The 27,272-nt window shown below is 69.4% G+C and overlaps 3 protein-coding genes and 1 long non-coding RNA gene across 4 annotated transcripts; 2 read left to right on the forward strand and 2 right to left on the reverse strand.

Moving 5' to 3' along the window:
* Nucleotides 1-577: 577 nt before the first annotated feature.
* LOC146422417 (pecanex-like protein 3) lies at nt 578-2,259 on the reverse strand. The gene is made up of 5 exons (XM_085046587.1): nt 2,047-2,259; nt 1,766-1,956; nt 1,494-1,578; nt 1,355-1,388; nt 578-1,250 (listed from the first exon to the last, which is right to left on the reverse strand). The coding sequence occupies exons 1-5, from the start codon at nt 2,200-2,202 to the stop codon at nt 886-888; spliced, it is 831 nt and encodes a 276-aa protein (XP_084902713.1). The 5' UTR covers nt 2,203-2,259; the 3' UTR covers nt 578-885.
* Nucleotides 2,260-2,867: 608 nt separating this feature from the next.
* Nucleotides 2,868-8,944, forward strand: MAP3K11 (mitogen-activated protein kinase kinase kinase 11). The gene is made up of 10 exons (XM_085046338.1): nt 2,868-4,470; nt 4,863-5,043; nt 5,262-5,410; nt 5,570-5,739; nt 6,391-6,622; nt 6,817-6,930; nt 7,018-7,084; nt 7,186-7,262; nt 7,336-8,160; nt 8,410-8,944. Exons 1-10 carry the CDS (start codon nt 3,804-3,806, stop codon nt 8,535-8,537), a joined length of 2,610 nt encoding a protein of 869 aa, XP_084902464.1. The 5' UTR covers nt 2,868-3,803; the 3' UTR covers nt 8,538-8,944.
* On the forward strand, nt 8,586-26,945 carry LTBP3 (latent transforming growth factor beta binding protein 3). Its single transcript, XM_085046190.1, has 27 exons — nt 8,586-8,656; nt 9,619-10,352; nt 11,430-11,813; nt 12,263-12,492; nt 12,763-12,868; nt 13,299-13,385; nt 14,442-14,564; nt 15,603-15,761; nt 16,166-16,351; nt 16,929-16,948; nt 17,145-17,223; nt 17,496-17,591; nt 17,916-18,041; nt 18,993-19,124; nt 19,389-19,517; nt 19,715-19,834; nt 20,491-20,613; nt 20,923-21,042; nt 22,002-22,130; nt 22,780-22,947; nt 23,203-23,286; nt 23,549-23,677; nt 24,053-24,190; nt 25,171-25,353; nt 25,724-25,804; nt 26,098-26,235; nt 26,549-26,945. Exons 1-27 carry the CDS (start codon nt 8,586-8,588, stop codon nt 26,692-26,694), a joined length of 4,221 nt encoding a protein of 1,406 aa, XP_084902316.1. The 3' UTR covers nt 26,695-26,945.
* LOC146422420 (uncharacterized) lies at nt 13,832-14,301 on the reverse strand. Its single transcript, XR_014848179.1, has 3 exons — nt 14,255-14,301; nt 14,150-14,201; nt 13,832-13,846 (listed from the first exon to the last, which is right to left on the reverse strand). It is a non-coding gene; the product is annotated as an uncharacterized LOC146422420 (long non-coding RNA).
* Nucleotides 26,946-27,272: the final 327 nt, after the last annotated feature.

The raw sequence follows: 27,272 nt of genomic DNA on the forward strand, positions 1-27,272 counted from the left end.
CCTGAGGAAAGGCCGAGGGTCAGCGTGGGGGGGTCGGGGGTGTCACACCGCGGAGGGGGGGAGGGGAGCTGGACCTCCAATTCGGGGTCCCGCGGGGTTGGGGACACCCGGTGACAAGAGCCCCTCGTGTGCAGCCCCCCCCGCTCGGGGGTGAGACCCCCCCCGGGAACGATCCTGGTGACAAAACCCCCCCAAACAAACCCCTCCCTCCCTCCCCCCATTCCTACCTGTCACCCTTCCTGTCACTGTCACCGTCCTGGGAGGGGGGGGGGGTCACCCCCAGCCGGGGGTCCCGGGTGTCCTGGGGGGTCCCAGCCCTGCCGGACCCCCCGTTCCGAGCGGCTGCAGCGGCTCAAGGCGGCCGCGCTCCCCCCCCCGCCCCCGCCCTTCCCTTCTGCCGCTTCCTCCCACCGCGGGAGGGGGCGGGGGGGCTCCAGCGGCCCCTCCGGACCCCCCCACACCCCCCTGCACCCCCTCCCCATCTGGGGGGGCTCAGGTGTCCGCCTGCCCCCCCCCCAGCGGTGCTTCCCCCTCCCCACCCCCCCAGAGCGTGGCGGGAAAACCACAAAAAAACGACTTTCGGGACCGTTATGGGTTTTATTTATTAATTTCTCCTTATCGGCGCTAAACCTGACACAACTCACTCCCTCGAAAATGGGGAAAAAGTCCGACTGGGGATCGGGTCAGATTGTCACTGGGGGGCGTCACCCCCCCGGATATGGGGCAGGACCCCCCAGAGACCCCCCAGGTATGGGGCAGGACCCCATTACGGGTCTGGAATCCCCAGTGCCCCCCCAGAATATCCCAGTCCTACCACTGGACCCTCCAGTTACGGGGCTGGACCCCCCCAGACCCCCCCCGTTATGGGGTCACCCCCCATTCCACTCAGGTCCCGCCGGGGGTCTCACCTGGCTGGTCACCCCCAGAGCTGTCCCCCTCCCCGGTTTCCAAGGGGGGGGTCTGGGCGGCCGGGGGGGTCCTGGGGGGCCGCGGGGGGGTGAGGGTCGAGCACGGGCTGTCGGGACCCCCACCCTGGGGGGGGCTGCCAGCCGGGACCCCCAACCCTGCAGGGCAGCTCGCCGGGGCTGGGGGGGGCGGGCAGAGGGTCAGGGGGGTCCTGCCATCGCCCCCAACCCCATCGGGGCTCCCCCCCCGCGCCGTGTCACCCCCCCGCGCCCCCCCCGCGCCCCCCCAGCGCAGCCGGTCGCGGTCAGCCGCCGTGACGATGCCGGTGGTGCTGCCCCGGAGCTCTGGGGGGACACGAGGGGGGCTTTAGGGGTGGGGGGACACAACCCGGGGGGGTCCCAAAGCCCGGGGGGGTCCCAAACCCCTGGAGGGTCCCGGCGCTGCTCACCCCCGGCGGTGGTGTCCAGGTGCGGCAGCAGCTCCTGGGGACAGGTGAGTGACACTCAGGTGGGTTATGGGGGACACCGGGGGGGTCCCTGTGCTGGGGGTGGGGGGTCGTTCCTCCTCCCTGCTCCCCCCCCACTCACCGAGAGCTGGTTGAAGCCGCAGAGCTGAGGGGGGGTCGCGCTCGGCCACCGCAGCACCGAGAGCTCCACACCCCCCCCGGGGGGCCTGGGAGGGGTGAGAGGTGAGGGGGGGGACACGAGGAGACCCCCAAACCCCCTCGGGCTAGCACAGACCCACCGGCTGCCCCCTCCCAGCCCCCCAAAATCCCCCCGGGACGACCCCCAGAACCCCCCACCTCCCTTAAACCCACCATCACCCCCCCAAAAAGCCACCCCCAGCCCCCCAAACTCACCCGGGGGGAGCGTCCCCCTCCTCACCGCTGCGGGGGGACAGCAGGGCGGCCGCCCCCCCCTCGGGGTCGCCGTCGGGGTCGCCCCGGTCGAGGCGCGCGTGCAGCCGGAACGTCACCGCCTTCACGGCGCCGAAGAACGCCGCCACGACCCCGCAGTACACCGCGGCCACGGCGGGGGTGGGCGGCAGCGCCTGCAAACGGGGAGGGGGCGGGGGGGATCAGCACCCCCTAAAGGCCCCCCAGGACCCCCAAAGCCCCTCCCCAGCCCCGCCCGGGCGCACCGAGTAGAGGCCGAGCGGCAGCCCGAGCAGGAAGAGCCACACGTAGAGCCGCACGCAGTTGGCGAAAGCGCCCAGCTGAGGGTCCAGGAAGCAGCCGCCGGTCAGCGAAGCCCAAACGCCCTGCCGGAGAACCTGCAGAGCCGCCGAGCCCGCCATGGCGGCGCCGGGAACCCCCAAAAACACCCCAAAAACCCCCAAAACCCCCCCAAAAACACCCCAAAAAACCCCCAAAACCCCCCCGGGACCCCCGGGGACCCCCAAAGCCCGGCGCCGCTTCCGGGCGCGCGCGAATGACGTCAGAATACAGGGGGAGGGAGACGAATGACGTCACAAGAAACTAGGAGTGAGACTAATTTGCACACCTAAAGCGCATGCGCGCTGCGGATTCGAACCTCCCGTCGACCGCTCCCCCTCATCGCCCCGCCCACTGCACTGCTAAGCCACGCCCATTTCCGGGTGTGGGCGTGGCCAAAGCCCCGCCGTGCCCCCGCGGGCAGAGGGCGCCCCCCAGCGGCGCCGGGCGCCACCGCAGCCCAGCCCGGGGAGACCCCCGGGGCGGAACGGGGGAGGGGGAGACACACCCGGGACCCCTCCAGCCCCCGCTAACCGGGTCCGATCCGCCCCCCGACCCCGCCGACCCTCCGCGGTGGGCTCCCGGTGCCCCCCGGAGCCGTCGGGGCGGCAGCGCCTCCCCCCAGCCCGCCGCGGGGGTCCCTGGGGGTCCCGCGGTCATGGCCGCCGCTCCCCCCCCTCCCCGCGCCGGCCTCTCGTCCGGTCTCCCTCCCACCCACGGCGTCCGGTGCCCCCGGCCCGCCCCGTCCGGCGCTGGTTCCTTTTCCTTTGTCCCGGTGACAATGTCCCGGCTCCGCCTTCCCGGGGCCGCCTCAGCCAGCGCGGGTAACCGCCGGACCCCCGCCAGCCCAGCGCGGCCGGGCCGCCCCCTGCCCCCCCCCGGGCACGCCGCCGGACGCCGCTTCCTCCCCGCTCCGGGCCGCGGGGGCTCCGGCGGGACCAGGCGGGGACGGGACGGGGCGCGGGGGGCCCCGGGGGACGGGACGGGGCGGAGGGGATCCGGGACGGGGAGGGAGGGGACCGGGGCGGGGCGCGGAGGGGCTCTGGGGCCCGCAGGGGGTTGTGGCGGCCGGGGAGGGGGGCGTAGGGACCCCCGGGGACCTGTAGGGACCCACTGGAGCCACGGGGATTGTCGCGATCCCCGGGAGCTGTAGAGACTTTAAGGAGCCACAGGAGCAACAGGGACCGTAGGGACCCCCAGGGACCCCCCAGGAGCCACTGGAACCCCCAGGGACCCCTAGGGACCCCCAGGACTCTTCAGGTGCTGTAAGAACCCACAGGGACCCCTGGCAGCTAAAGGGACCCATAAGGGACCTATCAGGAGCTATAAGGGACTTTAGGGACAGAATTTAGGTGAGGGGACACCCCCGAACCCCCACGAGCCAAAGGGACTCCCAGGGACCCCCCAGACCCCCATAGCCCCCCCCGGTGGGACCCCCAGAGCTGTCAGACCTTCCAGGCAGCACCTGTAAGGCCCAGGTGACCCCAGTGACCCTCAGGACATAAAGGGACCCCATGGGGTCCCTCGGCCACCCATAGACCCCCCGGGCAGCCACAGGACCCCCTGAACACCAGGGAACCCGTAGGGTCCCCCCAACACCTACAGGACCCCCCAGACCCCCATAGGACCCCCAAGGCCCCCCAGCGCCATCGCAGGGGGTCGGGGCTGGGGGGGGGAGCACCCCATGGAGTGGGGCCGGGCATCCCCCTCCCCATCCCCCCCGGGGGGGTCCCACTCCCCCTCACCCCCCCTTTCCCCGTCACCCCCCCTCTCCCCCCTCTTCCCAGAGGGGTCTCGCTCCCCTTTCCCCCCCTCCCCGCGGGGGTCCCGCTCCCCTTCCCCATCCCCAGCGCCATCCCGCTCCCCATCCCCGGGGGGCTCCCGCTCTCCCTCTCCCCCCTCCCCGGGGGGCTCCCGCTCCCCATCCCCGCCGGGGGGTTGGGAACCGGCGCGGGCTGCGTTCGGCGAGCTGCGGCTGGAGGAGGTGATCGGGGCCGGGGGCTTCGGCCGCGTGTTCCGGGGCACCTGGAGGGGACAGGTGGTGGCGGTGAAGGCGGCGCGGGGTGACGCGGGGGCGGCGGGGGCGGCCAGCCTGCGGAGGGAAGCGCGGCTCTACGCCCGCCTGCGCCACCCCAACGTGGTGGCACTGCGGGCCGTGTGCCTGGAGCCACCCCACCTGTGCCTGGTGATGGAGTTCGCGGCCGGGGGGCCACTGTCCAGGGCGCTGGCCGGCCGCAGGGTGCCACCCGCCGTCCTGCTGGACTGGGCGCGCCAGGTGGCCAGGGGGATGCGCTACCTGCACTCCGGGACCCCCGTGCCCCTCATCCACCGAGACCTCAAGTCCAGCAATGGTGAGATTTGGGGAGGTGGGAGAGGGTGGCCGGGGGGTCGTAAACAGGGTGGTCTTGAAGGTGGGGGGGTTTGTAGAATTTGGGGTCGCCAGGGTGAGGTCTCAGTGCCCAAAGGTCGCCAAGGAGGGGGAATCGAAGCCATTGGGGTCGCGAGGGTAGGAGGTCCCAGACATTGGGGTCTCCAGGGTGGGATCTCACTCCCTAAGGTCCCCAGGGTGGGGGTCCTAGACATTGGGGTCCCCAGACTGGGACGCCACCGGTCGCTGGTGTCACCAAAGTGAGGGTCCTGGCTGTCCCCAGTGGGGCGCAGAGACCGAGGTTTCCAGGGTGGGCGACATCCCAGCTGTCGGGGGGTCCCTGGCTGGGGGGTCCCTGACCCCCTGTCCCCGCAGTGCTGCTGGCCCAGCCCGTTGTGGGGGACGACGTGAGCGGGAAAACGCTGAAAATCACCGACTTCGGCTTGGCGCGGGAGTGGCAGCGAACGACCAAGATGAGCGCGGCAGGGACCTACGCCTGGATGGCCCCCGAGGTCATCCGCGCCTCCACCTTCTCCAAGGGCAGCGACGTCTGGAGGTGGGGAGGACTCTGGGGGTCCTGGGGTCCGGGCCGGGCTGGGGTTTGGGGTGCCCGAACGGCTGGGTTTGGGGTTTGGGGGTAGCTGGACTTTGTGGGGTCGCGGAGCTGCAGGTTTGGGGGTGTCTGGGTGGTGATTTTGGGGGTTTCTAGACACCTGTGGGGTGGGATTGAGGGGATCTGAGGGGTGTCTGACCCCCTTTTCTGCCCCCCCCAAGTTACGGGGTGCTGCTGTGGGAGCTGCTGACCGGGGAGGTGCCGTACCGCGGCATCGACGGGCTGGCCGTGGCCTACGGGGTGGCCGTGAACAAACTGACCCTGCCCATCCCGACCACCTGCCCCCCGCCCTTCGCCCAGCTCATGGCAGGTATGGGGGGCTTGGGGGGGCTTTGGGGGGTGAGGGAGGCTGGGGGGGTCCTGGATATTGGGATCCAGGGGGTGCCAGGACCCCCGGGGGTTTGGGGGACACCTGGGGGATGTCGGGGTCACCCAGCAGCCCCCCGCAGACCCCCGGTGGTCCCCACAGCCTGCTGGGAGCAGGACCCCCACCGGCGGCCGGGCTTCGGGACCATCCTGCGGCGCCTGGGGGGGCTGGAGCCGGGGGGGCTTGGGCCCCCCGAGTCCTTCCACTCCCTGCAGGAGTCCTGGCGCCGCGAGATCCAAGGGCTCTTCGACGAGCTGAGGGCGCGGGAGAAGGTGGGAGAGCCTCCCCAATATACCTGGGAGACCCCCGAAACACCTGGGAGACCCCTGAAACACCTGGGACACCCCCGAAACAGCTGGGACACCCCTGAAACATCTGGGACATCCCCCGAGCTCCTGGGACCCCTCCAAACACCTGGGACACTCCAAACACCTGGGACACCCCCCGAACTCCTGGGACATCCCCTGAGCTCCTGGGACCCCTCCAAACACCTGGGACACCCCAAATACCTGGGACACCCCCCATGAACACCTGGGACCACCCGGGACACCCCCAGACCCCGCTAGACCCCCCTGAACAATCAGAGGAACCATCCTAGCACACCCAGGACCCCCCAGAACCCCCCTGAAAACCCCAATCTCTGCACCAGTGGCTCCACCTTGCCCTGCTGTCACTCATGCAGCTCCTTGTCCCCGTCACCCCACTGACCCCCATGACCCCACTGGACCCCCCCTGAACAATCAGAGGAATCATTCTAGCACACCCAGGACCCCCAGAACCCCCAGAAAACCCCAAACTCTGCACCACTGCCCTGCTGTCACTCCTTATCCCCGCGACCCCCTTTGTCCCTGTCACCCCACTGACCCCCATGACCCCACTGACCCCCAACCCCCGTGCCCCCCCCGCCCCCCGTGGCCCCCCAGGAGCTGCGCAGCCGGGAGGAGGCAGTGGCCAGAGCCTCGCGGGCTCAGCGCTCCCAGGCCGAGGCGCTGCGGCAGCGCGAAGCCGCCGTGGCGCGCAGGGAGCTCGAGGTGCTGGAGAGAGAGCTGAGCCTGATGCTCCGCGGACCCCCCCGGCCCCCCCCGGCCCAGAAACGGCGCCGACCACCCTTCCGGAGGCCGCGGAGACCCGCGGACCTCATCGGGATGCCGCAGGGTAGGGAACGGGGCTGGGGGATTTGGGGGAGGTGAGGGGGGTTTGGGGGTCCAGGGGATTGGGAGGGTTTTGGGGGAGCAGGGGGTGTTTTGGGGCTGGGGGGTTGGGGGATCCAGGGGACTGGGGGGGTTCAGGGGTTTTGAGGGACGTTGGGGGGGTTCAGGGGTTCCGCTGACCACACTGACCCCCCCCAGATTTCAAGCACCGCCTGACGGTCCAAGCCTCGCCAGGAGGAGACCCCCGGAGCCACGACCCCGAGGACGGGCCGGGGGAATCCCCCCCCTTCCCCCGCCTGCGCGCCATCCAGCGTGAGTGACGTCATCCCCCGGGGGAGGGGGGGGCGGTGACATCACACCTGCCGGTGACGTCACGGCGTCCCCGCTCTCTGTCCCCAGTGGAGCCCGAGGAGGACGAGGAGCCACCGCGGGGCCGCGGGAGCAAGAGCAGCGCCCCCAACGGCAGGTGTGTCCCACCTGAGGGGGTCTGGGGGCGTCAGGGGGGGGTCTCAGCCCTCCCTCCCCACCCCCCCGGAACCCCCCTGGACACTCGGCTGTCCCCCCCAGGCGGCGGCTGCGGCCGGACGAGACCACCTGGTACCTGGACACGGACGAGCTCAGCCCGGGGGATGCTTCCCCCAACGGTGGGTCCGGGTGGTCTCAGGGGGTCGCATCCCCCGTCCCCCTCCCCACGCTGACCCCCGTTGTGTCCCACAGGCGAGGCCGGACCCCCCGAGGCTGAGGAGGGCCGGGGGTCTCGGGGAGGAACCCCCCGGCTGCTGCGGAGGGCGCTGCTGAGGGGCTCGGCCCTGCTGGCGTCGCTGGGGTTGGGCCGTGACCTGGCGCCCCCCGAATCCCCCCGCAGCCCCCCGCCCTCCCCCGGCCTCCTGCGCCTCTCCCCGCGCCGCTGGGAGAGGAATTTGGGGTCTCCGGAGCTCAGCTCGCCCGGGACCCCCGAGATGGGTCGTGCGTGGACCCCCGGGACCCCTGAGCCGAGCCGAGCCCAGAGCCCCGGGTCCCCAGATCCGAGCGGAGCCAGGACCGCCGGGACCCCCAGGACCCCTGAGCCAAGTCGAACCCAGACCCCCGGCTCTCCCCGGACCCCCGGGACCCCCAGGACCCCCGGGACCCCTGAGCCAAGCCGAGCCCGGACCCCCGGATCCCCAGACCCCAGCGGTGTCCGCACCCCCGGGACCCCCAGGATCCCCGGGACCCCCGAGCAGGGGCGAGCCCGGACCCCCAGGACCCTGGAGCTGAACTGGTGCTGGACCCCCGAGCAAGGGGGAGCCAGGACCCCTGGGACCCCCGGGACCCCCGAGCAGGGCCGTGCCCGGACCCCCGGGACCCCCGAGCTGGGTCAGCTCCGGAGCCCCGGGACCCCTGAGCCACGTCGTGCCCAGACCCCCGGGACCCCCGGGACCCCCGGGACCCCCGAGCTGGGCCGTGCCCGGACCCTAGGGACCCCCGACCTGGGGCTGCAGCCATCACCCCGGGGACCCCGGAGACCCCGCGAGCTGAGCCCAGCCGGGACCCCCGAGTGGGGTGAGTGGGGCTGGGGGGCAAGGGGTGGCTTGGGGGTCTGGGGGACAGGTTTGGGGGGCTTGGGGACACCCCTGGGGGGGCGGCGGGGCAGCTCTGGGCTCGGTGGGGCAGTTCTGGGGGCAGGAGGGGGGTGCCTCAGGGGGGCTGTGGGGCAGTTCTGGGGGGTCTTGGGGCAGTTCTGGGGGGTCGTGGGGCAGGTTCGGGGCTGGGCGTGTCGCACCGCCCCCTAGCCCCGCCCTTCCCCCGCAGGCCCCGCCCGGCCCCGCCCCTCCCCGCTCCGCCCCCGCATCGACCCCTGGAGCTTCGTGTCCGCCGGGCCGCGCAAAGCCCCGCCCCCCGCCGAGCCCCGCCCCCGAGACCCCTTCACCGACCAATGAGAGCGCCCGCCGCGCGTTGGACCCGCCCCCTCCACCCTCCGGCGACCAATGAGCTGCCGCGGCGAACGGACGGACAGCAGCACGCCCCGCCCCTCCGGAAAACCACGCCCACGTGGGCAGTGATTGACAGCTGCGGCGGCGGCGGAAGCCCCGCCCCTCCCGCGCGCGCCATTGGGCAAAGCAAAGGGCATTACAGAAGCCCCGCCCCCTCCTGGGCGGGGCCTAACGGCAGGAAACCACGCCCCCCTCCTGGGGCAAACCAGGAAGCTCCGCCCGGATTGGTGGGAGCGCGGAGGCCACGCCCCCTCCGCGGAAGCCCCGCCCCCCGGGCGGTCCCGACACTGGACGGGGGTCCCGGGAGCCTTGGGGGGCGACTGTGACCAAATAAAACTCCCGAGACCCCAAAAGTGCCTGAGAAGCCTCGTCCTGCCTGGGGGGGGACAGTGGGGGGGACCCGCGAGTTTGGGGGTCTCACCCCCTCTTGGAGGGGGAATTTGGGTCTGGGGGGTCCCGTTCGCCCCCAGACCCCATCGTGGGGGGTCCCAGCGCTTTGGGGGGATCCTTTCCACCTTGGGGGATCCCAGCGGTTGGGGGTCTCATCTCCCCCATCATCCTGTGCGGAGTTTGGGGGGAACGCGGTGTTTGGGGGGCTCCATCTCCCCGTGGTGGGGTCCCAGCAATTTGGGGAGGGGTCTCCATTGGCCTCCACTGCCCCATCATGGGGGGTCCAGCCCTTTCGGGGGTCCCAGGCAGTGTGGGGTCTCCACCTCCCCTACGGGTGGTCCCACGAGTTTTACGGGGAAACCCATTTCCCCACGGGGGGTCTCAGGGGTCCCAGCGGACCGCAGCCTCCCAGGGGTGGTCCCAGGAGTTTGGGGGGATCCCGACCACCCCCGTACCCCCACCCCGGGGGGGTCTCCAGCCCCGCACCGAGCTCCCATCCCCACCACCCGGCGGAATCCCAAAACTTTTTGGGGGTCTCATCCGTCCCTCCCCGCCGTGCCCGACGCTGGGACCGGCGCGGCCATCCGGGCTCCTCCCCTCCCCCACACCCCCCGCCCACCCCCCCCAATTCCTGGAGCGGACCCAGGGCTCGGCCCCCGCCCCCCTCCCCCGCCCGGGCCCCCCCTTCCCTCCCCCCCAGCCCAGCGCCATCCCAGGCGGCCGCGGGAACTCGGGAGTCCGGCGGGATCCCCCCGCCCCCGCCGCCAGGACACCCCCCCGCAGCTCGGGACACCCCTGGGGGGGACCCCAGCACCCGGCAGGGGGGCTCCGGCCTGTGGGACACCCCCCCGCGTCCGGAGCGGGCATCCCGGAGCGCGGAGACCCCCGAAAGGAGACCTCGGCCTCGGGGCTGGGCGTCGCTCTCGAGGGGGGAGATTTTGGAGAGGGGACAGACAGCTGGGACACCCCCCCAGGCGTCCGCCACCCCTTCAAGGGTCTCAGGCCACTGCGAGCCCCCCCCCCGAGGGCCCCCCGGTGTCCGGGTCACCCCCCCGAGGGGTCCCCAGCGTCCGGCCCGGAGCGCTCGCCCGCCGCGGGGTCCGGGCCGGGGGTCTCGGGGCTTTGGGGACACCATGTGGCGCTGGGGGGGGCTGTGGGCGGCGCTGGCGGCGCTGGCGGCGCTGGGGGGGCGCGGGGGGGGCGCGGCCGTGGCTCGGGAGCGCTTCAAGGTGGTCTTCGCCCCCCTGATCTGCCGGAGGACGTGTCTGAAGGGGCTCTGCCGCGACTCGTGCCAGCCCGGCTCCAACATGACCCTGATCGGCGAGAACGGGCATGCGGCCGACACGCTGACCGGCTCCGGCTTCCGAGTGGGTGAGTGACACCGGGACACCGCGATGGGGACATGGGGACAGGGACAGGGACACCCTGACCGGCTCCGGCTTCCGAGTGGGTGAGTGGCACCGCGACACCGGGATGGGGACATGGGGACAGGGACACGCTGACCGGCTCCGGCTTCCGAGTGGGTGAGTGGCACTGCGACACCGGGACACCGGGATGGGGACACGGGGACAGGGATGGGGACAGGGACACGCTTCCCAGTGGGTGAGTGGCACCGGGACACAGGGATGGGGACATGAGGACAGGGATGGCGACAGGGACTCGGTGACCGGCTCTAGCTTCCGAGTGGGTGAGTGGCACTGGGACGGGATGGGGACATGGGGACAGGGATGGGGACAGGGACACCGTGATCGGCTCCGGCTTCCCAGTGGGTGAGTGGCAGCGGGACACCGGGACGGGATGGGTACATGGGGACAGGGACACAGGGACAGGTATGTGGCCGACACGCTGCCCAGGTCCTGCTTCACAGCGTGTGAGTGACATGGGGACATTGGGATGGGGACACGGAGACAGGGATGGGACAGACCTGGGGACAGGGCATGACAGGACTTTGGGGACTTGGATGGAGCGGGCACGGGGACAGGACGGGGACAGGACGGGGACAGGACGGCGACAGGACGGCGACAGCACGGCTCAGGTGTGGGGACAGCGCTGGGACAGCGAAGAGGATGGGGACAAGACTGGGGACACATTTGGGGACAGCGCCAAGGTGGGGACGAGATGAGGGATGGCAATGGGGACACCAGGGAAGGGCTGTGATGGCACCGGAGGGGGACAGGGTGGCGCCGGGACTGGGATGGGACAAAAGGGGGACAGAGGGGACTGGGGGTATCTCGGGGGTCTCAGGGTATTTGGGGTCACTCCGGGGGTCTCAGGGGGGTTGCTCAGGGTGGGTCTTGGGGATCTCAGGGTGGGTCTCAGGGTATTTGGGGTCGCTCCGGGGGTCTCAGGGGGGTCTCAGGGGGTCTCGGGGTATTTGGGGTCGCTCCGGGTGGGTCTCAGGGTATTTGGGGTCGCCCCGGGGGTCTCAGGGGGTCTCTCTCCCCACAGTGGTGTGTCCCCTGCCCTGCATGAACGGCGGGCAGTGCAGCTCCCGCTCCCACTGCCTGTGTCCCCCCAACTTCACCGGCCGCTTCTGCCAGGTCCCCGCGGGGGGGGGACGAGCCGGGGGACCCCCCCCTCCGCCCCCCCCCGCGCCCCCCGACGCCCCCCCGGACCCCGCCCCGGGCTCCAAGGTCGCCGTTTACGCCGTGCAGGTCATCGCCGATGGTCCCGGGGGGGCTGCAGCCCCCGCCGAGCCTCCCCCCGGGGCAGCCCATGGCGGGGGGCACGGCGGGGGGCACGGGGGGGGACACGGGGGGGGACACGGGGGGGGACACGTCAGCCACGCCACCTTCGTCGTGCCGCTGGGGCCGGGACACCACTCGGCTGAAGGTAGCGGGGGGAGCTCGGGGGTCTTTGGGGGCTTTGGGGGTGTTTGGGGGCTTGGGGGCTTTGGGGGTCTTTGGGGGGCTCAGGGATATGGGGATTGGGGGCAGAGAGTTTTGGGGGTCCCAGGCCTGGGGGACCCATGTGGGGGGGATCTCAGGGGGTCTCACCGGGGCTGCGGGGCTCCCTTGAGGGTTCGGGGTCCCAAATCCGGGGGTCCCAAATCCGGGGGGTCCCAAATCCGGGGGTCCCAAATCCGGGGGTCCCAAATCGGGGGGTCCCAAATCCGGGGATCCCAAATCGGGGGGTCCTGGGGGGCAGCGGCGGGGTTTGGGGGTCCCAAAGGTGCGGGGATTGGGGGTTTGGGGAGGGTCCCAAATGCTGGTGGCGGATTTGGGGACTCGGGGGGGTCCCGAGGTGTGCGATTTGGGGGTCCCAGGTGCCGCCGCCCCCAGCGCAGGTTCCCCCTCCCCTGGTGAACGTTCGGGTCCATCACCCCCCCGAGGCCTCGGTCCAGGTCCACCGCATCGAGCCGCGACCCCCCGAGGGGGCTCCCCGGGGCGGGGGGGGGCTCCTGGCGCACCCCGCGCAGCCCCCCGCGGGCAGCAAGCCCCCCGCGCCCCCCCGACCCCACACCCACAAACCGCTGGGCCGCTGCTTCCAGGAGACTCTGCCCAAGCACTCGGTGAGGGGCTCCCGGGGGGCGCGGGGGGGATTTGGGGGTCCAGGCAGCTTTGGGGGGTTCTGGGGGGGGTTCGGGGGTGGGATTTGGGGGTGTTTTAGGGGTTCGGGGGGTGTTTTGGGGTGCTGAGCCCCCCTCAGTGAGGAGCAGTCCCTCCCCTCACTCACCGAGCTCTGCCGGGGGGTCCCGGGGGGTGCAGGGTGGGATTTGGGGTCTCGGGGGGGTATTTTGGGGTGCTGACCCCCCCCCCGTGCCGTGCCCCCCACCCCGCAGTGCGGCAGTAACCCCCTGCCCGGCCTCACCAAGCTGGAGGATTGCTGCGGCAGCATCGGCAGCGCCTGGGGACAGAGCAAGTGCCACAAGTGTCCCCACCTGCAGGGTGAGCGGGGACACCCCCCCGACCCCCTCTGGCCACCCAGAAAGCCCCCCAGACCCCCTCCAGCCACCCAGAGACCCTCCGGACCTCCCCCCACCACCCAGAAACCCCCCCCCGGACCCCCTCCGGCCACCCAGAGACCCCCCGACCCCCTCCGACCATCCAGAGACCCCCCGACCCCCTCCGGCCACCCAGAAACCCCCCCGGACCCCACCCTAGCCACCCATAAACCCCCCCACCCCGCCCTCCTGGGACCCCCCACCCCAGCAAAACCCAGCTGGCCGGGACCCCCTACCCAAAAGACCCTCCCTGACCTCACCCCGGGGGGATTCAAACCCCCAGAACCCCCCAAAGACCCCCACAATGGTCCGGACCCTCCCCCCGGGTCTCCCCCCGGCTGTGGGGGTGACGGGGGGTCTGGGGGCTGTTGCAGGGTCGGGGTCCCCGAAGGCGGCGCGGGGGGAGCGCGGGGGGGACTGTCCCCAAGGCTACAAGCGGCTCAACAGCTCCCACTGCCAGGGTAGGGGGCGCGGGGGGCGCGGGGGGCGCGGGGGGCGCGGGGGGGGGTACGGGGGGTCTCAGGGGGAGTGTCATACCTGTGTCACACCTGTGCCAGGTGTGTTCTGCTTCTGCCACACCTGCATCACACTGCATTACACCTGTGCCAGGTGTGTTCTACCTGTATGACACTGTATCACACTGTATCACACCTGTGGCAGGTGTGTCCTAATTCTGCCGCACCTGCATCACACTGTATCATACCTATGCCGGGTGTGTTCTACCTGTATCACACTGTATCACACCTAGGCCACACCTGTATCACACCTGTGTCAGGTGTGTTCTACCTGTGCCACATCTGGATCACACCTGTGCCACACCCATGCCAGGTGTGTTCTACCTGTGCCAGGTGTGCTCTACCTGTATCACACCTGTGGCAGGTGTGTCCTAATTCTGCCACACCTGCATCACACTGTATCACACCTTTGCCAGGTGTGTTCTACCTGTACCACATCTGGATCTCACCTGTGCCACACCTGTGCCAGGTGTGTTCTACCTGTATCACAGCTAGGCCACACCTGTATCACACCTGTGCCAGGTGTGTTCCACCTGTGCCACATCTGGATCACAACTGTGCCACACCCATGCCAGGTGTGTTCTACCTGTGCCAGGTGTGTTCTACCTGTATCACACCTGTGCCACACCCGTGCCAGGTGTGTTCTACCTGTGCCAGGTGTGTTCTACCTGTATCACACCTGTGCCACACCCGTGCCAGGTGTGTTCTACCTGTGCCAGGTGTGTTCTACCTGTATCACACTGTATCACACCTAGGCCACACCTGTATCACACCCGTGCCAGGTGTGTTGTACCTGTACCATACCTGTGCCACACCTGTATCACACCTGTGCCAGGTGTGTTCTACCTGTGCCACACCTGTCACAGACACCAAGCATTCTCTGCCCTACAACTTTTGGGGGGTGGGTTGCGGTGTCAGGGCTGCGCGTGTGACACACCCAGCTGCGCTCACACCTGGCCCAGGTGTGCCTTACCTGGCTCAGGTGTGCTCTACCTGTCGCAGACATCAACGAGTGCGCGCTGCCTGGCGTGTGCCAACCTGGCGAGTGCCGCAACACCCAGGGCAGCTTCCGCTGCTCCTGCTCGGCCGGACACGTCCTGGGACCCTCCCGGAGCCAGTGCCTGCGTATGGGGCGGGGGGCGCGGGGGATTCGGGGGGTCCTGGGGGTCCTGGGGGTGTTGGGGAGTCGGGGGCGCGGGGGTCCTGGGGTGTTGGGGGTTCTGGGAATGCTGAGGATTCTAGGGATTCGGGGTCGTAGGGATTCTGGGGGTCTTGGGAGTTCTGGGGTCCTGGGGCTGTTGGGGTCTTGGGGTTCTGGGAATCCTGGGGATTCTAGAGATTCGGGGGTCTTAGGGATTCTGGGGATCCGGGGGATCTTGGGGATTCTGGGGGGTTCGGGGGTCTTGAGGGTTCTGGGGATCCTGGGGATTCTAGGGATTCGGGGGGGCTTAGGGATTCTGGGTGTCCTGGGAATTCTGGGGATCCTGGGGGTCTTGGGGATTCTGGGGGTCCTAGAAATCCTGGGAATTCTAGGGATTCTGGGAGTCTTAGGGATTCTAGGGGTCCTGGGATTTCTGGGGGTCTAAGGGATTCTGGGAAATCCTGGGAATTCCGGGGATTCTGGGGTCTTGGGGGTTCTGGGAATCCTGGGGATTCTAGGGATTCGGGGGCAGGGGGGCACAGTTAGGGCGTCCTGGGGGTCCTAGAAATCCTGGGAGTTCTAGGGATTCTGGGGGGTCTTAGGGTTTCCGGGGATTTTGGGGGTCTTGGGGGTCCTGGGATTCTGGGGATTTCTGGAGATTCTGGAGGGGTTGGGGATTCTGGGGATCCTGGGATTTCTGAGGATTCTGGGGGTCTTAGGGATTCTGGGGATCCTGGGGGTCTTGGGGATCCTGGGGGTCCCGGGGGGTCTTGGGGGATCCTGGGGGTCCCGGGGGGTCTTGGGGATCCTGGGGGTCCCGGGGGGTCCTACAACCCTCCTGGAAGCAGAACCCAGCGAGCAGATCAATGGGGTTTGGGGTCTCTGTGGGGTTCGGGGAAGATCTGGAGACTCCTCTGGGGTTTTGGGGTCCCTGGGGAGGATCCTCTGGGATTTTGGGGGTCTCTGGGATTTTGGGGGTCCCCGGGGGGGTCTCTAAAGGTGTCGCCCCCCCCGTCCCGCAGCGGAGCCGGGCGAGGAGCGGGGTCTGTGCTTCCGGCTGGTTTCGGGGTCGCAGCAGTGCCAACACCCCCTGCCCACCCGCCTGACCCGCCGGACCTGCTGCTGCAGCGTGGGCAAGGCCTGGGGGGGTCGCTGCCAGCGCTGCCCCCCCGACGGCACCGGTACGGGGGTCCTGGGGGGGTCTGGGGGGCTTTTGGGGGCTTGGGGGATTTTTGCGGGGCTGCCGCCCCCTCGGCAACAGCGGTACAGGAGGGATTGGGGAGGTTTTGGGGGGCTGCTCCCAATGGTGTGGGGGTCTGGGGGGGGTCTGGGGGGGTCTGGGGGGTTTTGGGGGGTCGCTGCCGCCCTGACGGCACCGTTTTGGGGCGTTCAGCCCAGTTTAGGGACCCCCAAAGCCCCCCAAAATCTGCCCCACGGATCGGACAGTGAGAACCGCGGCCGAGTTTGGGGTTGGGGGGATCTGGGGGGTCCCAGCTCGGTTTGGGGTCGGGGGGAGCTCTGGGGGGTCCCAGCTCGGTTTTGGGGTGTCCCCCCCGCCCCTCTGACCCCCCCGCTCCCCCCCCAGCCGCGTTCAAGGCCATCTGTCCGGCCGGGAAAGGCTACCACGTCCTCACGTCCCACCAGACGCTGACCATCCAGGGCGAGAGCGACTTCACCCTCCACATCCACCCCGACGGGACCCCCGAGAGACCCCCCCGGCCGCCCCCGCCAGCCCCCAGCCCCGCGCCGCCCGACGCCCCCCCGCCGCCAGGTCGGGCAACCCCCGCGACCCCCGCCCCGTGCCCCAAAATGTCCCCCCCGGGTCCCTGTCGCCCCCTCCCCGGTTCTTGTCCCACCCCTCCCCGCCATGTCCCCTGGGGGTTTCTGTGTCACTCTGGACTGCCATTGCCACTCCCTGTGCCACCCCACCATGTCCCCCGGGGTTCCCCCATGTCCCTGTGACCCCCCCGTGTCCCTCTGTCCCCAATCCCTGTCCCTGTGACCCCCTCAGGTCCCCAAAAACCATCTGTGCCCCCAATTTCCCCTTTGTGCCCCCACCCCTGTGACCCCCCCGTGTCCCCTGTCCCCTCTCCATGTCCCTGTGACCCCCCCCGTGTCCCTCAGTCCCCTCTCCATGTCCCTGTGACCCCCCCGTGTCCCTCACCCCCCCACCAGCAGTGTCCCTCCATGTCCCTCATCCCCCCCCACGTCCCCTGTGCCCCCCCCCAATGTCGCGTTCCCCCCTCCCGTGACCCCGGACCCCCCCATGACCCCCTGTTTTGTGTGTCCCCCCCCCGCCCCACGGTGGAGGGGTCAGTTTGGGGTCTCAGCGCCCCCTCCCCCCGCAGCTGTGACCCCCCCGGCCATGGTGAGTGTGGCGGGGGAGGGGACATGGTGGGGGGGAGGGGACACGGGAGGGACAAGCATGATGGGGAGGGGCTGGGGGGTCTCGGGGGGGCTGGGGGGCATGGAGGGGATGGGGGTGTCACGGGGGGGCCGGGGGGGGCTGGGAGGGGGGGCTAGGGGCGCGGAGGGGACAGAGGGGACATCGCTGTCGCCCCCAGCTGCCCGCGTTCTGGAGCCCCTCGGAGGAGCAGGGTCTGGAGCAGCCGCCGGGGAGCAGCGACCCCCCCCGGTACCCCGGTAAGGGGGGGACAGGGGTGGGGACAGCGGGGGGACACGGAGGGGCTGGCGGGGGACACGGGGTGGGGCGGGGATGGCGGTGGGGACAGCTTGGGGACAAGGAGGAGGACGGCGACAGGGACACTTTGAGGACGTGGATGAAGCAGGGCACGGGGGACGCGAGGACCAGAAGGGCTTGGGGACAGTTTGGGGACATCAATGAGTGCGCAGATGGGACAGGGACGAGGCGGTGTCCCCGTGGCCTCGTCCGACGCCGTGTCCCTTGTCCCCAGCGCTGGTGGCGCGGCCCACGCCGGCCCCGCTCTGGCGGCTGCCCCCGGAGCAGCTCACCCGCAGCGCCGCCGAGATCGCGCCCACCCAGGTCACCGGTGAGAGACCCCCGAGACCCCCTGGGACCCCCTGAAACCCCCCAGGACCTTCTGGGAGCCTTCGGGATCCCCCCCGATGTCCCTGACACCCCTCAGGACCCCCAAAAGATCCCCCGAGACCCTCCCCAATACGCCCTGGGACCCCTTGAACCCCCAAAATCCCCTCGGGATCCCTTTCAACACCCTCAAAGCTCTTTTGGGACCCCTTGGGACCACTCGGGGTCACCCCAAAATCCCTCCTGGGACCCTCTGGGACCCTCTGGGACCCTCCTGGGACCCTCTGGGACCCTGCTGGGACCCTCAGGGACCCCTCTGCGCCCCCAGAGACGGACGAGTGCAAACTGAACCGGAACATCTGCGGCCCCGGGGAGTGTGTGATGGGCCCGGCGGGGTACAGCTGCCTCTGCTTCCCGGGGTACCGCTGGCACCCCCAGCGCCGCTACTGCACCGGTACCGCGACACGGGGACACGGGGACATTGGGAGGGACATAGGGGCACGAGGGCACGGGGGAGATGGGGGACACGGGGGACATGGGGAGGATGGAGGGGACAGGGGGCATGGGGGGCAGTGGGGACTTGGGGGACACAGGGACATGGGGGACAGGGGGGACATTGGGGGACACGGGGACATGGGGGACACGGGAGACTGGGGAGCCTCGTGGGGACAAGGGGATATGGGGGCATGGGGACACAGAGGGCATGGGGGATGCGGGGACATTGGGGACACGGAACGACAGAGGGGAGATGGGGACACGGGGAGATGGGGAGCCTCGTGGGGACAAAGGACATGGGGAATGGGGACACGAGGGGACACAGGGGGCATGGGGCGCGGGGACATTGGGGGACACGGGGACACGGGGGACACGGGAGACGTGGGGAGCCTCGAGGGGACAAGGGCTATTGGGGCATGGGGACACGGGGGTATGGGGGACACAGGGGGCATGGGGATGCGGGGACATTGGGGGACACTGGGGGGACATGGGGACACGGGTGGCATGAGTGGCACGGGGGACATGGGGAGGATGGAGGGGACAGGGGGATACTGGGGGCATGGGAGCGACAGGTGGGACAGGGGACACGGAGGGGGACAGGGGACATGGAGGGCGTGGGGGGACAGGGGACACAGTAGGGGACAGGGGACACGCGGGGCATGGAGGGCGTGGGGACACGGGGGACACAGGGGACTCGGGGGGCACGGGAAGGACAGAGGGACATGGCGGGAGCAGGGGGACATCCGGTCAGGGACACCTGTGCGCGGTGGCACAGGGAATGTCGCACGCGCGGCGACACGTCTTGGCACCGAACGAGGGCGAGACGGAGCCGCGCGGGGCTGGGGGGGTGACACACCTGGTGACACACCTGTGACACACCTGGTGACACACCTGGTGACACACCTTACAGATGTGAACGAGTGCGAGACGGAGCCGTGCGGCGCCGGGCGCGGGGTCTGCATGAACACGGGCGGGTCCTACACGTGTCATTGTCACCGCGGGTTCCAGCTGCGCCTGCACAAGGGGCTGCGCACCTGCGCAGGTATGAGGGGCTCGGGGGACACGGAATGGGTGGGGACGCAGTGGATGGGGTTGGGGACATTGTTTGGGGATGCAGGACAGAGCTGGGGACGCTGCCCGGCGTTGGAGAGAGGGTTGGGGACATGGGACGGGGTTGGGGACACTGGCAAAGGTGGGGATACAGGACAGGGTTGGGGACACTGTCTGGGGTTGGGGACACTGTCTGGGGTTGGGGACGCTCTGTGGGTTTGGGGACAGTGCCAGTGATGCCGCGTGTCACCCGCAGACATCGACGAGTGTGCCAAGGGTGACGTTTGCGGGGACGGTGGCACTTGCTCCAACGTGCCAGGGCACTACAAGTGCGAGTGCCACCCGGGCTACCGGCGCAAGGGCTCGCGGCCACCGCTCTGCGAAGGTGACAAGGCGGGCGGGGACACCGGGAGGCGGGCGGGGACATCGGGAAGCGGGTGGGGACATGGGGAATGGGGACACAGAGACACCAGCGACAGGCACAGGGCACCCTGGGGGGGTGAGCCCGCGGGCCGGGATGCTGGGGGGTCTTCCCCCCGTGTCCCCTGATGTCCCCTGATGTCCCCAATGTCACCCCCACAGACATCAACGAGTGTCTGGATGTGGGGACGTGCCCCGACTCCAAGTGTGAGAACCAGCCGGGGGGCTTCGTGTGCACCCCCTGCCCCCCCGGCTTCCGCGGCCTCAACGGCGCCTGCCTCGGTCAGCACCCCCCGGGACCCCCCGGGACCCTCCCGGGACCCCCCAAAATCCCTGGGACCTTCCCCAAATCCCCCGGGACCCCCCAAAACCCCTCGGGACCCTCCCCAAACCCCCCAGGACCCTCCCAAAATCCCTGGGACCCTCCCCAAATCCCCCTGGACCCCCCAAAACCACTGGGACCCCCCAAAACCCCCAGGACCCTCCCCAACCCCCAGGACCCCAAAATCCCCGGGACCCTCCCCAAAACCGCCGGGACCCTCCCAAAATCCCTGGGATCCTCCCAAACCCCTTCAGGACCCCCCACAACCACTGGGACCCTCCCAAAACTCCCCGGGACCCCCCTGGGATCCCCCAAAATACCTGGGACCCTCCAAACCCCCCGGGACCTTCCCAAACCCTCTCGGGATCCCTGAAGACCCCTTTTCCTGGAGACCCCTTTACCTGGAATTCCTCCTGGGGACCCTCTGCCCCCTTGAACCCCCTCCTCAATATCCTCCACGCCCCCCACCCTGGGTCCCCAAACAAGCCCCCCATCCCTGCTCCCACCCCATCCCTTTCCCCGGACCCCCCCAGACCCCCACCCAGGGCACCCCCCGACCCCAAAAGCCCCCCCAGGACCCCCACCCAGGCTGGGGGGCTGACGGGGGGTCCCCCAGATGTGAACGAGTGCGAGGCTGGGGGGCTTTGCCCCGGGGGGAGCTGCGTCAACACCCCCGGATCCTACAAGTGCCAGTGCCCCCCCGGGCTGCAGCCGGCGCGGGACCCCCCCCGCTGCCAAGGTACCCCAAATTTGGGGGGCGACGGGGGGCTCGGGGGGTCGGTTTTTGGTCTGGGGGTTTCTCCATAGGGGGGATCTGTGGGGTCTGCGGGGGGTTTGTGGGGTTTTCTGGTTTGGGGGTGGATCTGGGGGTCTCTCCTGGTTTGGGGGTGGGTCTGGGGGTCCCTCCTGGTTTGGGGGTGGATCTGGGGGTCTCTCCTGATTTGGGGGTGGATCTGGGGGTCTCTCCTGGTTTGGGGGTGGATCTGGGGGTCTCTGGGGTCTGGGGGGTGCCGCATACGGGGGTCGCGTTTTTCGCCCCCTCCCCTAGATATCGACGAGTGCGAGTTCGCGGCCGCCTGCGTGGGGGGAGACTGCGTGAACACGGCGGGGTCGTACCGGTGCCTGTGCCCCCCCGGGTACGCGCTGGTGCACGGGCGGCGCTGCCAGGGTGAGTGTGGAGACCCCTCCCCAAAATAAATCCCGAAACGACCCCAAAATAAACCCCAAAACAGACCCCCCGCCCCATAACAACCCCCCGGGTACGCGCTGGTGCACGGGCGGCACTGCCAGGGTGAGCGTGAGACCCCTCCCCAAAATAAATCCCAAAATAACCCCCAAAACAGCCCCCCTCAGGTATAAACTGCCAGGGTGAGTGTGGAGACCCCTCCCCAAAATAAACCCCAAAACTTCCCCAAAATAAACACCCAAATAATCCCCAAAGCAGCCCCCCTCAGGTGTAAACTGCCAGGGATGGAGTGCAGACCCGTCCCCAAAATAAACCCCAAAACTTCCCTAAAATAAACCCCAAAACAGCCCCCAAAACAGCCCCCCTCAGGTATAAACTGCCAGGGTGAGCGTGAGACCCCTCCCCAAAATAAACCCCGAAACATCCCCGAAAATACCCCCAAAACACCCCCCAAAACAGCCCACCCCGGGTATGCGCTGCCAGGGTGAGTGTGCAGACCCCTCCCCAAAATAAACCCCAAAACGACCCCAAAATAAACCCCCAAAACAGCCCCCCTCAGGTATAAACTGCCAGGGATGGAGTGCAGACCCCTCCCCAAAATAAACCCCAAAATAAACCCCGAAACTTCCCCAAAATAAATCCCAAAACAGACCCCCCGCCCCATAAAAATCCCCCCAGTGCACGGGCGGCGCTGCCAGGGTGAGTGCGGAGACCCCTCCCCAAAATAAACCCCAAAACAACCCCCCTCAGGTATAAACTGCCAGGGATGGAGTGCAGACCCCTCCCCAAAATAAACCCCCATAACACCCCCCGGCTATGCGCGGCCGGGGTGGGTGTATGGAGACCCCTCCTCATCGCGCCACTGAGGGCCCGGGGGAGGTCTCTGGGGGGGTCCTCGGGGGTCTCGCGAGCCCACCGCCCCTCAAATCCCCCCTCCCCAGACATCGACGAGTGCGCGCTGGACCCCGGGCTGTGCCCCCCGCCCGGCACCTGCACCAACCTCGAGGGGTCCTTCAGCTGCCGCTGCCCCCCCGGGTTCGCCCCCAGCCCCGACGGCCGCCGCTGCCTCCGTGAGGAGGGGTCGGGGGGCGCGGGAGGGGTCCGAGGGAATCTGGGGGTGTTTCTGGAGGGGTCCCTGGAAGGAATGGGGGGAGAACTGAGGGTTTTGTGGGGGTTTGGAGTTCTGGGGGTTTCAGGGTCATCCCTGGGTTTTGGGGATTCCTGGGGGTTTCTGGGTCATCCCTGGGGGTCTGGGGATTCCTGAGGGTCTGGGGGGTTTCTGGGGCATCTCTGGGGTTTGGAGGATTCCCTGGGGGTTTCTGGGGTATCCCTGGGGTTGGGGGATTCCTGAGGAGGTTTCAGGGTCATCCCTGGGGGTTTGGGGATTCCTGGGGGTCTGGGGGGGGGGTTTCTGGGGCATCCCTGGGGGTCTGGGGAAGGTTTCTGGGGTATCCCTGGGGGTCTGGAGAGGTTCCTGGGGGTCTGGGGGTGTTTCTGAGGCATCCCTGGGGGTCTGGGGGAGGTTCCTGGGGGTCTGGGGGGTCCCAGGGAGGTGACGAGGTGACATCTTTAAGGGGTCGCTGGAAGTGCACACGGGTTTTTACAGGGGGATCTGGGCGGGAGGCGTTTCCCGGGGAGATCTGAGGGGTCTTTGGGAGACCCCATGGATTCTGGGGGGTCCCTGAGATCCCCACCGACCCCCTGTCCCCTGTCCCCCAGCTCGGGAGCCCCCCGCCCCCCGCAAGGAGTGTTACCTGAGCCTGGAGCTGCCCGTGTTCTGCGACGCCGTTTTGGGGACAAACGTGACGCGCGGCGAGTGCTGCTGCTCGGTGGGGGCAGGCTGGGGGGACCTGTGCGAGGTGTACCCCTGTCCCCTCCCCTCCTCGGGTACGGAGGGGGGTTCGGGGGTCCCCAGCCGGGTGGGACATCATTTCCGCCCCCTTTTCGGGGGTCTCGGGGAGGTTTGATCCTCCCGGCAGAGCTGCTCCTGTCTGTCCTGATAAAAAGGGGGTCGCCGGTAGAGGTTTGGGGACACCGGGGGGAGTGGGGGGACAGTTTGGGGGTTCCGAGGGTGGTCTGGGGGTTCCGAGGGTGGTCTGGGGGGTTCAGGACCCCCAACTTGACCTCCTTTTCCGCCCCCAGCCGAGTTCGTGGCGCTCTGTCCCGACGGGAGAGGATTCATCCAGGACGACAACGGCCTCGACTACGGGGTCCCCGCGCACCGGGGTGAGACCCCCCGCCGGGTCCCCTCGTGTCCCCTCCGTGTCCCCAACCCTCCCCCCCGTTCCCTGTGGTCCCTTTTGTCCTCAAAATGAACCCCAAAAATACCCCAAAACAGCCCCCGCCGGGTCCGCGCTTCTGCCAGGGATAAGTGTGGAGACCCCTCCCCAAAATAAACCCCAAAATCCCCCCGAGGGGGTGTCCCTGTCCCCTGGGGGTGGCCGGGGCGATGTCCCTGACCCCCCCGGGTGTGTCACCCGCCCCCCAGACATCGACGAATGTGGACTTTTCGGGGACGAGATCTGCAAGGGGGGGAAGTGTGTGAACACCCAGCCGGGCTACGAGTGCTACTGCAAGGCTGGCTTCGACTACGACAGCGCCCTGCGGCAGTGCCTGGGTGAGGAGGGGTCTCCTGGGGGGGCTGGGGGCGACTTGGGGCCGTGGGGAGCAAGCAGCGTCTTGCAGAAGGTCCCTGGGGGTGTTTGGGGGGGTCCGTGGGGGTGTTTGGGGGGTCCTTGGGGGTGTTTGGGGGGTCCCTGGGGGTGTTTGGGGGTCCTTGGGGGTGTTTGGGGGTCCCCGTGTGTGTTTGGGGGTCTCTGGGAGTCCCCGCGTGTCCCCGTCGGTGTCCCCAGGGTGCTGAAAGGTCCTCAGGGTTTTGGGGCTCCCTGTGGGTATCCCCGAGTTACTGTGGGTCCTGGGGGTTTTGGGGGTCCCCTGGGGGTCTCCGCGCTGCCGAGGAGACCCCAGACCTCCCCCTCGCCCCCCTCCCCAGACGTGGACGAGTGTCTGGACGAGTCGAACTGCGTGGACGGAGCGTGCGAGAACACGCGCGGCTCGTTCCGCTGCACCTGCGGGCCCGGGGCGCGCTACCACCCGGGGCTGCGGCGCTGCCTGCCCGCCCCCGAGCTCGGTGAGACCCCCGGGTGGGGGGAGAGACCCCCATGGGTGTGGGGAGACCCCCCCGGGCAAGGGGAGACCCTGTGGGGGAGCGGGAGGGGGGATAAGGGGGGTGGGGATGCCAAGGACCACCCAGCCAGGGCTGTGGTGATGCCGTGCTGCCACCTCCCCGGGTGGGGTGAGACCCCCGAGAGGGAGGTGAGACCCTCCAGAGTGAGGTGAGACCCCCGAGAGTGAGGTGAGACCCCCGAGAGTGAGGTGAGACTCCGGGCATGGTGAGACCCCCGAGTGTGAGGTGAGACCCCCCCGGGTGTGGTGAGACCCTCCCCGGGTAGGGTGAGACCCCCGAGAGTGAGGTGAGAACCCCCAGGGTGTGGTGAGACCCCCCCAGGGTGAGGTGAGACCCCTGAGAGTGAGGTGAGACCCCCCCGGGTGAGGTGAGACCCCCTCAGAGTGAGGTGAGACCCCCCGAGAATGAGGTGAAACCCCCGAGAGTAAGATGAGACCCCCCCCAGGGTTAGGTGAGACCCCTGGGGCCACGGTTAGACCCCCGAGAGTGAGGTGAGACCCCCGAGAGTGAGGTGAGACCCCTGAGAGTGAGGTGAGACCCCCCCGGGCATGGTGAGACCCCCGAGAGTGAGGTGAGACCCCTGAGAGTGAGGTGAGACCCCCGAGAGTGAGGTGAGACCCCCCCAGAGTGAGGTGAGACCCCCAGGGTGAGGTGACACCCCCCAGGGTGAAGTGAGACCCCCACGGGCATGGTGAGACCCCCCCTGGGCACGGTGAGACCCCCGAGAGTGAGGTGAGACCCCCGAGAGTAAGATGAGACCCCCCCAGGGTTAGGTGAGACCCCCGAGAGTGAGGCGAGACCCCCGTGCCGATCCTGCGACCCCCGTGCCCACCCCAGACAGGACTCTGGGGGGTTTCGGGGTGTCAATTTGGGGGTCCTACGGGGAGGGGTTTGAAGGGTCCTGACCGCCCCCCTCCCCACAGAACGCCCCCCGCCCCCCGAGCGAAGCCCCCCGGAGCGGCGGGACGTGTGCTGGCAGCGGCGGGGGGACGAGGGGGTCTGCGGGGCGCCCCTCGGGGGGGGTCCGCTGACCCTGGACGAGTGCTGCTGCCGGGGGGGCGCCGGATGGGGACCCCACTGCCGACCCTGCGCCCCCCGACCCCCAGGTGACCGCGGGGAGAGTCGGGGAGGGGGAGTTATGGGGGGATTTGGGGGGTTGGAGGGTCCTTGGGGTCTCTGGGGTAGGGCTGGGGGATCCTTGGGGGATTTGGTTTCTGGGGTGGGGCTGGGGGTCCTTGGGGGATTTAGGGTCTCTGGGGTGGGGCTGGGGGGTCCTGTGAGGATGGGAGGGGCTTTGTGGGGTGGGGGGGTTGGGGGGGTTTGGGTGGGATGTGTCCCTATAGGGTCCGGGGGGCTATGGGGGGGCTCTGTGGGATCTGGAGGAGCTGCTGAGGGTCCTGGAGGTTGGGGGTGACATGGGGGTGACACGGGGGTGACACGGGGGGTGACACGGGGGTGACACGGGGGTCCCCCCAGGCCTGCCGTGCCCCCCCTTGCAGAGCGAGAGCAATTCCTTCTGGGACGTCAGCCCCCTCGGCTTGGGGGCGACCCGCAGAGGTGAGACCCCAAAACCTGCACTCCCCAAACCCCTCTCCCCTCCAGGACCCCCAAACCCCCTGCGATCCCACCCCGAGACCCCACCAGCCGCCAGGATCCCAAATTCAGAACTGCGACCCCCATTTGGGGACCCCAAACCTCAGGGTTAGGTCCCTCCAACCCTGGACTCCCCCCACTTCGGGACCCCAAACCTTGACCCTAAACCCCCCCAACCAGCTCCCCCCCTTTGAGCTGGGACCCCCCAGGACCCCCCCAGCGGGTCCCCCCAAGTCCCCCCCGTGTCCCCCCCCCAGGTGACGACAGCTCCGAGGAGGACTCAGCCGAGTGTCCCTGTCCCGGGGGGGTCCCTGGCCGCTGCCTCCGCTCCCCCCGGGGGGGCTGCGAGTGTCCCCCCGGCTTTCAACCGGACCCCACCCGCACCCGCTGCCTCGGTGAGACCCCCACCCCTCAAAAAATGGGGACCCCCAAACCCCCTGGGACCCCTCGAGCGACCCTAAAGGTCCTGTAGGGGGGGAGGTGAGGAGGGGTCGGGACCCCCCCGTACTAAATATTGGGGGGTCTCCGATGCCCACAGACATCAGTTGGGGGGGATTTTTGGGGGTATTTTTGGGCTCCCTAACACCCCCGTTCCCCCCAGACCTTAATGAGTGTGGAGACCCCCGAGGTGGGGGAAGTTCGGGGGGGATGTGGGGAGTCGCAGGGGGTTATTTTGGGGGGTCTTCGACCTGTGTGTCGCTGTCCCAGATATCGACGAGTGTCGGGACCCCCGGGGGGGTCCCCGCTGCCCCCGCGAGCGCTGCATCAACACCAGCGGCTCCTTCCGCTGCGCCTGCAAAGCTGGGACCACCCGGGCTCGGCCGGGGGGGCTCTGCCTGCCCCAGCGCCGCTGAGACCCCCCGGGACCCCCCCCGGGAACCCCTCGGGACCACCCGGGCTCGGCCGGGGGGGCTCTGCCTGCCCCAGCGCCGCTGAGACCCCCCGGGACCCTCCGGAATTCCCCCGGGAATCCCCCGGGAAACCCCCGGGAATCCCCCGGGAATCCCCCGGGACCACCCGGGCTCGGTCCCGGTGCCGCTGTCACCCCCCCGGGGACCCTACGGGACCCCCCCCCGGGACCCCAATAAAGGACGTGGGGGAACGACCCCGGCGGTGGTGCTTGGATGGAGGGGATTTTGGGGGGAATTTTGGGGGGAATTTTGGAGATTTGGGGGTTTGGGAGGGTTTGGGGGGCGGAGGAGGGGGTTTGGGGGAGCTGGAGAGGGAGATTGGGATTTGGGGTCGGAGGGGGATGGGGGAATTGCGGCGATTCGGACTGGGTTCAGGGCGGAGTTGGGGCAATTTGGGGTGAAAAGGGGAGGATTTTGGGGTGAAATCGGTGGGATTTTGGGGTGAAATCGGGGATTTTGGGGTGAAATCGGGGGATTTTGGGGTGAAACGGGGGCGATTCGGGAGGAAACCGAGGTGGGAT

The sequence above is a fragment of the Lichenostomus cassidix genome, unplaced genomic scaffold (assembly GCF_008360975.1).
Source record: "Lichenostomus cassidix isolate B80296 unplaced genomic scaffold, HeHo_3.0 HiC_scaffold_40, whole genome shotgun sequence".
NCBI lineage: Eukaryota > Metazoa > Chordata > Aves > Passeriformes > Meliphagidae > Lichenostomus > Lichenostomus cassidix.

What these genes read in the sequence shown, in the direction of transcription:
- LOC146422417 (XM_085046587.1), bottom strand. Translation starts at nt 2,202, where the DNA reads ATGGCGGGCTCGGCGGCTCTGCAGGTTCTCCGGCAGGGCGTTTGGGCT. An exon ending in GCGGCTTCAACCAGCTCTCG is followed by an intron (nt 1,389 to 1,493) that starts GTGAGTGGGGGG and finishes ACCTGTCCCCAG; the next exon opens with GAGCTGCTGCCGCACCTGGA. An exon ending in CCTGGACACCACCGCCGGGG is followed by an intron (nt 1,251 to 1,354) that starts GTGAGCAGCGCC and finishes GTGTCCCCCCAG; the next exon opens with AGCTCCGGGGCAGCACCACC.
- MAP3K11 (XM_085046338.1), top strand. Translation starts at nt 3,804, where the DNA reads ATGGAGTGGGGCCGGGCATCCCCCTCCCCATCCCCCCCGGGGGGGTCC. An exon ending in AGACCTCAAGTCCAGCAATG is followed by an intron (nt 4,471 to 4,862) that starts GTGAGATTTGGG and finishes CTGTCCCCGCAG; the next exon opens with TGCTGCTGGCCCAGCCCGTT. An exon ending in AGCCGGGACCCCCGAGTGGG is followed by an intron (nt 8,161 to 8,409) that starts GTGAGTGGGGCT and finishes CTTCCCCCGCAG; the next exon opens with GCCCCGCCCGGCCCCGCCCC.
- LTBP3 (XM_085046190.1), top strand. Translation starts at nt 8,586, where the DNA reads ATGAGCTGCCGCGGCGAACGGACGGACAGCAGCACGCCCCGCCCCTCC. An exon ending in CAAGTGTCCCCACCTGCAGG is followed by an intron (nt 12,869 to 13,298) that starts GTGAGCGGGGAC and finishes GGGCTGTTGCAG; the next exon opens with GGTCGGGGTCCCCGAAGGCG. An exon ending in GGACCCCCCCCGCTGCCAAG is followed by an intron (nt 20,614 to 20,922) that starts GTACCCCAAATT and finishes CCCCTCCCCTAG; the next exon opens with ATATCGACGAGTGCGAGTTC.